General features: G+C 39.2%; 2 protein-coding genes across 4 annotated transcripts; one reads left to right on the forward strand and one right to left on the reverse strand.

Annotated features, from left to right (window-relative positions):
* The first annotated feature begins 2,453 nt into the window (after window positions 1-2,453).
* Window positions 2,454-3,459, forward strand: LOC131690522 (uncharacterized). The gene is made up of 2 exons (XM_058976362.1): window positions 2,454-2,871; window positions 2,925-3,459. The coding sequence occupies exons 1-2, from the start codon at window positions 2,523-2,525 to the stop codon at window positions 3,323-3,325; spliced, it is 750 nt and encodes a 249-aa protein (XP_058832345.1). The 5' UTR covers window positions 2,454-2,522; the 3' UTR covers window positions 3,326-3,459.
* A 306-nt stretch (window positions 3,460-3,765) lies between these two features.
* LOC131690523 (eukaryotic translation initiation factor 4E1-like) lies at window positions 3,766-6,399 on the reverse strand. 3 transcript variants are annotated; one of them, XR_009305593.1, is made up of 5 exons: window positions 4,969-5,262; window positions 4,541-4,900; window positions 4,289-4,376; window positions 3,990-4,216; window positions 3,766-3,907 (listed from the first exon to the last, which is right to left on the reverse strand). XR_009305593.1 is itself a non-coding variant. In XM_058976364.1 (4 exons), the coding sequence occupies exons 1-4, from the start codon at window positions 6,211-6,213 to the stop codon at window positions 4,056-4,058; spliced, it is 639 nt and encodes a 212-aa protein (XP_058832347.1). In that variant the 5' UTR covers window positions 6,214-6,399; the 3' UTR covers window positions 3,766-4,055. The 3 variants fall into 3 exon arrangements, 2 of the variants coding, with proteins under 2 accessions (XP_058832347.1, XP_058832346.1); XM_058976364.1 differs by lacking the exon at window positions 4,969-5,262 and adding an exon at window positions 6,184-6,399 and having other exon boundaries at window positions 3,766-4,216; XM_058976363.1 differs by having other exon boundaries at window positions 3,766-4,216; window positions 4,969-5,261.
* Between the last annotated feature and the right edge of the window lie 1,298 nt (window positions 6,400-7,697).

A 7,697-nucleotide genomic window follows, 5' to 3' on the forward strand; every position in this document is an offset into this window, starting at 1 on the left:
TCAAAGATTCAGTTAACTTTAATTTGTTTGTGACAAATCTCCGAAGCCGACAAGCTTTTTCTTGAGCTTACAAATTGCACCATATCATATTTGTTTTGATTTGGTCTTCATTGCTTTAGTTTAATAGAAATGTCAAGCATAAACGGCATTATAAAGGCATCGCTGACTACCGCTTACGGCTTACAACTACAGGGTTTGTAGGCTCTAAAGTATAGCTTCATATACCCATATACGGTCTATTTTAATGCTTAATGCTTGTAATGCTTATAAACATTCGAAAAGCTTGTATAAAACTCATAAACATTTGTAAAGCTGCTATGCAGCTTATAAACATTTGTAAAGCCCATATAAAGCTTATAAACATCGGACAGCTCTTATATAGTCAACATGCTGCTTACTTTAGTGCTTAGTGGTTTGCTGGGTATTTTTCTACCATAAGAGCTCAAATATTGTCAATTAACAACTTTCGAGAAATTCGTTTGTTTATCTCAACAATTTCTCTGACGTCACCAAAAACTGCCAATAGGGATCTTTAATTTGGAAAAAATGTGCCAGTTTTTCATATGTATTGGTAGCGGATGCCCTTACGAGTACACTCATATCATACTTAAACTTTAATTATTCTTTAATGATTTTTAAATTTAAAAAAACCAAATTAAATTATTGTTAACCGGGACAGCACCCCACACAACATGATCTGGTACTTTGTCAATCCGCTAGCAGCCTGCCATCCCAAGTTTAATCTGCAAACTATGGTAGATCTGATAAGGCAACCTATGGAGTCGTGCAAGTCTCATGGGTTTGGATGTGTTATTGTCCAAAAAGGAAACAAACTAAAAAATGTTTTTTTCAATAGTTTCGGGCCAAAAAATTGAAAAAGGCCTGAGATATTAACTCACGGTACAAATCTGCATCAGAAAATGCCTTAACCCGCACTCCCCTAAAGATCCCTATTCGCTGGGTAGCAATAAGCCTCGTTTCTGTGAGCCGTGCAATTTGCCCACCTTTCTCTTCTATATTTCTTGGGCGCGTTTGACATTTCAATCTACGGCGCACCAAAGAGAATAGGGAAAGAGGCGAATAGTGTGAAGCCGAAAATACCTTATTGAGCAGACCAATCGTGCAATGTAAATAAACATTACTCATGCCTGAGTTGGATGAGATAAGTGTTGTACATCTATCAAAAAAGAAATTTGAATTTTCGTCAGAATTTAGTTCAATCATGATTTTAAGGTGCATTCTAGAGTATATGTATTAGTAAAAACAAGCTTTAGAATTGTTTCATTTCTTTGTTTCAAAATGCACATCATCCCAGTAAAGTTCAGCCGGAAATGAACTGGAATTCTGGCTGGTTCCAGTTCGCATTCCGGCTCCAGTGACACAACCGATTCTAACTAGAATCGGTTGTGTCACTGGAGCCGGAATACGAACTGGAACCAGCCAGAATTCCAGTTCATTTCCGGCTGAGCTTAACTGGGATTTGATAAACAAATCCAACGATCGTCATAGTTTCTTTTCAAAATATAATAGGAGTCATTTAAAGTGCTGCCTGTGGAAGCGGTTGCCAAAATTCTAGTGTTGAAATCATCATAAAGGGAGTGTTGCCGTTTTGACTGATTTTCACTCTTCGTCTCTTTCACTATTCTCTTTGCGGCGCACGATAATCGCAGAATGATTATTTATTGAGATTAAAAAACTTTATTCGTCCACAGATGGCATTACATTTATGTCCTTTGTGATTCGTATGGGATTTACAGGAGGGGACTATATTGTTAATATACAATATTTGGATAACGGCACACCCACTACACGCAGAAGAATCAGGCCTTTTTAAATCAACAAAAAGTTTAGTTGAATCTAAAACGTGGCGAATGGCTGTTTCAAACTGAAATGAGCGTTTTTCGAAAGCATGTATTTGGTTTAGTTCAACAAATACTTCTGTTTACATTTTAAATAGAAACATTGTTGAATCAAAATAAAATTTGTTAGATCTAACTGATCTCTTTGTTAAAAACCAACAGAATCTTTGTTTTTTTTTTCAATTAAATTTGAGTTATTCTCTCCTTTGGTTAATACAAAAGATTTGTTTTTGTTTCTTCGAACTTGTTTGTTCGGTTAAATTTATCATGCTTTTGTTGTTTCAAAAGAAATATTTTTTGAAACTACTGAAAAGGCCAACAAAAGAATTTGTTGGTAATTTCAACCAACAGTATTGATTGAATCAAACCTGAATCCTATCACTAAATCAAACGGGAAAATTGTTATTTACAACCAAAATTTCTTGATTTTTACTAATTTTTTTTCTGCATATAACGTGATTACATCATGAATCAAAAAATTGTGGCCGGACCCCTCAACGCTTCGTTAGGTTTTAGTCGACACACACACTTCACTGCGCGAAATGTCACTACTAATTATTGGCTGCGATCTTTTTCTTTTGTTTTGACCATAGAGTGTGGTACGCTGGAAATCCAACAGGATTTTGGCTCGAAGGAAACGGAAACCGTTTTTAAATCCTGAAAATGGCATCTGAAATTTTAAAAGATCGTTCCAAGTACGAGCAGTTGTGTACGGATTATCTTCACATGAAAGCCATAGCTTGCAGTTGCTGTGACAATCCGGTAAAGCTTCAGCAGTGCAAGGATGCACTTAAAGCAGACATTTGTTCCAACAGAAAGTTAAGCCGAATAAACCGATTGGAGGAACTATTGCTACTGATGGAATCCCGAAACTTGATCAGCGTGATAAAAGTTGAACTTTTGGGTAAGCTTGAACCATCGATTGACGATTTAAAATTTGCGAAGCTTTTACAAAATTACAAGCTTGTATTGAAGCAACATTTCGTCTCGATCAGACGGTTTTATCTAGAAGGTATGGCTAGTAACATTTTAGTTATCATTACTTTAACGAGCACTTACTTTCAGATATACGGCGCCGTGACAGAAGAACACTGCTCGAGAAGGAAATCGAGCACATCAAACTGGGATGTCCAGAACAGACACCCCGAAGCGAGTTGACGGGCCAAAATACAAATCAAACAACGACAAACTATTCCAAATGTAGACAACAAATCTATAATCTGCTTATCAACGAAATCGGACGTGATTGGAACACGCTGGGGAGACACCTCCAGCTCACCTCTGCTGCATTGTTCGAAATCGAGGAGCGCCACGGCAAAGACGTAAAAGCTAGAATACACGATATTTTAGAGGAAGCAGAGAGGGATCAAGTGGACGAGCAGCATTTTACTGATCTGCTGGGAGCAGCTCTGATTAGTACCAGAAGGAAAGATTTGAAGCGAAAAATCGATAAGATGTTAAGTTGATGGTTTTCTTTTTCGTGCTTTTACGAAACTTCGCTTTTGTTTTGGAAAATACAAAATATAATGAATAGTTTTACACGATATAATTATTCAATGTTTGTGATAAAAATTAAAGTGTATTGTAATAGTAAATTAGCTGATAATCCATTAGAATTATTAAAACAATTTTGAATTGTTTTTCTTGGGTCAATTTCCTTTCATCCGTTTTGCCCAAGCACAATGCGTCTTCTAGTCTAAGAGAAATCGTACACAAGCCCCTTGCATTTTTAGTCAACTAAATTTATAATTTTCAACTTAATTTTTCTTCAAGCTGACAACTTCTGATTTTTAAAGTAAAGTAATAATCATCAAAGTGAAGGCTCGCTTTCACGCAAAAACAAATCATTGTCCAAACAGAACACTCGAATAGACCCGAACACGCTCAGGATTCATTTTGGTCAACATTTTTTATATAAATTCATTTATTTATTATTATTTGAATATAAATTAGTGTTCCTGTGTTTAGTTTAGATGTCGGTTCATTACTACGAGCCGATTCGAAGCGGGAGGAGTAGGGTAGGTAGCCGGAACTTCGCCTTCGTCGCACTATTATTGTATTGGTAGAATAGAAAAATAAAGAGAATAAGGACGACGATGAAATAACTAATCGGGGGGACGGCGAGCGAACCGTTCATCATCTTTCGTCGGCTGTCCCAAAGTCGGTATACGTTCGGTTAGAAGCTTGTTTTCCTCTCTACGAAATCGTGTAGACGGCTTTGACACTCGATCCCGATTTCACCATAGTGTCCTTGTGTAAGTGATAAGTTAGCTGACTTTTTAATCCCAATCGGTCCTTGTAGATGCGACCAATCGACAAAATAGCATCGCGATTCTGAAAGTTGGCTGTCCAGATTGCTGCGGGATTTAGAAAAGTTAACTTGTTAATTCGTAATAGGTAGACGTGTTGTGCGATGTGCTAATACTAACCGATTTTATCAATTTTTGGACGAACGTTTACTACGGCGCCGCAAATTTCATCGGCACTTTCGAATGCTTCTCCGATCAGGCATAAAATCTACAGTAAGTAAACCAAGTTATTACTAAATTTTGTCAGATTTGGGCTCTATATTCCGCTTTAAACAGTCACGTTACCCAGTGACTAGAAGTAAATTTCTTTCTAGTCACAGGGTGACGTGACTTTCGGGATATAGTCCGGTTACAAAACCTAAACCTACTCACCGTGTCTAGCCAATATTTGTCCAAATCCTGGCGCTGTCCTCGTGGAACATTCACCATCCACCGTCCGCCACGCTTGTTGGCCTCGTCCTCCCACATTGGACGAATGCCCGCCTTAAACAGACAGTAATCGCTACCCACCTTGACGTCGGACGGGCTCTTAATATGATTGTACAGACTCCAGAAGTCCTCCACGGTGGAGAAGCTGGTCACCTCGTTCAATGTGTCTTCCCATGATTTGGAACGGTCAGGCTCCAGATACCAAAGCGTCCAAGTGAACTGCAACGGGTGCTTGATCAAACATTCCGGATCGACAACGGCATTCTGATCGGCGTGGTTCTGCTCGGTGCTCTCTGCTTGCTTCTGCAATGACAAAACGAAAATCAAAAATTGTAATTTATCATTAAAATTCTCACAAATAAATTCGCTACATAATCATAATTATCATAGGGATACAGTTCATCCATCGGAGGGCGTATCTGGGCGTAATCGTACGCACTCGGTTGCAGCTGGTGCCGTCGGTAGCGGTTCCTGCTAAGCATCATGCTTCCCGTAAGTTTTTCTTGCTTCGAAGGCCTCGACAGGTAAGGAATAAATCGAATTTAGCTGCGCCACAAATTGTCTGCTCTAAATGCGGAATAGAAGCGTGGAAATTTCGGAATTTTCAGACTCCAGGATTGCTTTTTTTGGCTGTTTGGCTGCTCACGCGTCAACGTCAGTCACGGGCCATAATTTGAATGAGGAAAAAATCTTCCAAGGGAGCAACGATTGCTGCGATCGTATCTTTAGACTTGAAGCTTGGGTAAAATGGTAGCAGCATTAATTTCTGGCACCAAACTTTGTTACTGTACCAATCCAGATCACAGCAAGTTTTACGGATTTCTGACGACATTTTAACGGTGTAGTGCCTCGATTCATTTAAACTTGGGCGTAATACATTTCTTTTCATTACACCGATGTATGAAAATGAATATGCTATGTTAAATATATAGGGTAAAAATAACTATGGCTGTTACTGCTATCTACACACAATGTTTGCGTATTTTAGATAACAGTAACGCGAAGTTGTAGAGTTCCATCAACACAATCATTAGCAAAAAAATCAGCACAAACAAGTAAAAAACTCAATCGCTACCTTCTTTCTACTGCTTTGATTACGTATTTCACTGTCTTGTAACACTGGCAACCCTGCCCAGAGTGATAGATTTTTGAGGGTATCGTGAATAATCGCATTATCTCAAAGTGCAAATGTTTTGGAAGACAAGTTCGGCTGTTAAATGCAGTATCAAGGGACACATACCCAAGCATCTGATTCACATCGAATTATTCAACCAACCGCTACGTACCTTGCCTATGTTATCCTACCGTCGAAACCCAACCCATCGAAGTGTAAAAGGAATGCGAAAATTGCAATATTTGTCTCGTGGAGATTCAATATGGTTGCTGGTTGCAATCAGTGACGGAGCATTATGCAAAAAAAAGTGCGTTGGCACGGTCATTCCGGCTAGTCCGCCAGGTCAACCATAACACCGAAAATCGTCCACTGGGTCGAATTTCAGAACCAGAATTATTTCCAATAAGAATTACACGGATCCGGTACATGCCGCTCTATATAGCACCTTAAATCCGTGAAGACAGAAACTTACCTCAACTTCCTCGTTCGACTTTCCTGCCATTGTGCCGACTAGTAGCTTCAATATTATCCCAAAAAACTGCGAGAATAGACACTTTCTAATGTTTTGCACACTTTTCTACTAGCAAAAATGCTAACCAATCGGTTGATTAGAGCGAAAATAGGAATTTGTGTCACGCAGGGCACCGTCACGCAGCCCGCCGCCGAACACGAATGAAAGAAAAGAGAACAATTTCACTGGACGAAAGATGACTGCTGACACGCGCGATGATTCGAGCGGCGAATGACGGGGTAATGAGGGAAACGATGATGACGCTAGCTGTCAGTAAAAGTGGCTGCATTACTTAACGAAAGTGCACGCGGTTTCGGTTTTAGGCTGCATACATGTGTCAAGGGTGCCAGGTACTTTTGTTTCATATCTGATGCGAAATTTTGAAAAGTCTGACGGCCAATTTTTTCATAGTATGAAAACCGGTTTTCGCTGAAAACCAGTTTCCGGGTAGCTGGTGACCAATTAGCCGAAAACTGGTTTTCAACGAAAACCAGTTTTCATCCAAGTTAAGAAATTGGCCGTAAATGTATTTTTAAATGCCTGCATGAATCTTGCGTCGTTTTTGCAAGGCGCCTATGAACAGTTGCAGAAGTTTTGAAATATTTCACGCATAAATGTTCTTTCAATGCGAAATTTAAAAATATGATCATGAAAATTTTGCGACTTTTTGTGTAATGCTTGTTATTTTGATAAATACAGGACATAAACGGCCAATTTCTTCACTGGATGAAAACCGGTTTTCACTGAAACCCAGTTCTCGGGTTGCTGGTGGCCAATTAGCCGAAAACCGGTTTTCAATGAAAACCGGTTTTCATCCAGGTGAAGAAATTGGCCGAAAGAGTTCTGGTTTGCGGTATCCGTTAGCTATGTAATAACATGTAATAATCACATGCTGTGCTGCAAATAACTCCGTTTGTTTACATTTGTCTCTAAGAACCATTTGAATTAGGACTCGAGTTATTTGCTAATTTTATGATGTATTCCTTGTGCGTCATAATGTCCGGGATCTTAGGACGCACTCATTTTTCGGATATTTCGACGCATAAGAACTGTGTCACAACGTCCCAGGTCATAAGTTTCCAAAGAAGAACGCGTCATAAGGCGGGCGCGCGTCCTTCAAAATCGTTTATTCGATCGAACATCAAACGAAAAAGATCAACAGAAGATGTTTGCCGGACGAGTTTTTCTGTTCGCAGGAGTAGTTCTTTCGTATATCGAGACTTTATTCCTCACATCAATGATTCCTTAATTTCCAAGATCATAAGATCCCGAATATTATGTCGCAGCACCTCTTTCGGACGTTGTAGCACAATAATGGTTTCGGATCCTTCTACGCATCATGGGGGCGCTGTTGTCATATTTAAGCTAGCTTGCTTCGCCACAAACGAAGCTTGTTGTAGACCTCAATTTACGAACCCCCTATTTTCCTTATGTTTATTTGAATTCCCAATAAGTAAAAATCAAAATTATCTTTC

This window comes from Topomyia yanbarensis, chromosome 3 (assembly GCF_030247195.1).
Source record: "Topomyia yanbarensis strain Yona2022 chromosome 3, ASM3024719v1, whole genome shotgun sequence".
NCBI lineage: Eukaryota > Metazoa > Arthropoda > Insecta > Diptera > Culicidae > Topomyia > Topomyia yanbarensis.

Coding starts and splice junctions, on each gene's coding strand:
- LOC131690523 (XM_058976363.1), bottom strand. CDS start 5,082: ATGATGCTTAGCAGGAACCGCTACCGACGGCACCAGCTGCAACCGAGT. Junction 4,901..4,968: donor CCTATGATAATTATGATTAT/GTAGCGAATTTA, acceptor TTGTCATTGCAG/AAGCAAGCAGAGAGCACCGA. Junction 4,217..4,288: donor TCCAAAAATTGATAAAATCG/GTTAGTATTAGC, acceptor TAAATCCCGCAG/CAATCTGGACAGCCAACTTT.
- LOC131690522 (XM_058976362.1), top strand. CDS start 2,523: ATGGCATCTGAAATTTTAAAAGATCGTTCCAAGTACGAGCAGTTGTGT. Junction 2,872..2,924: donor CAGACGGTTTTATCTAGAAG/GTATGGCTAGTA, acceptor ACTTACTTTCAG/ATATACGGCGCCGTGACAGA.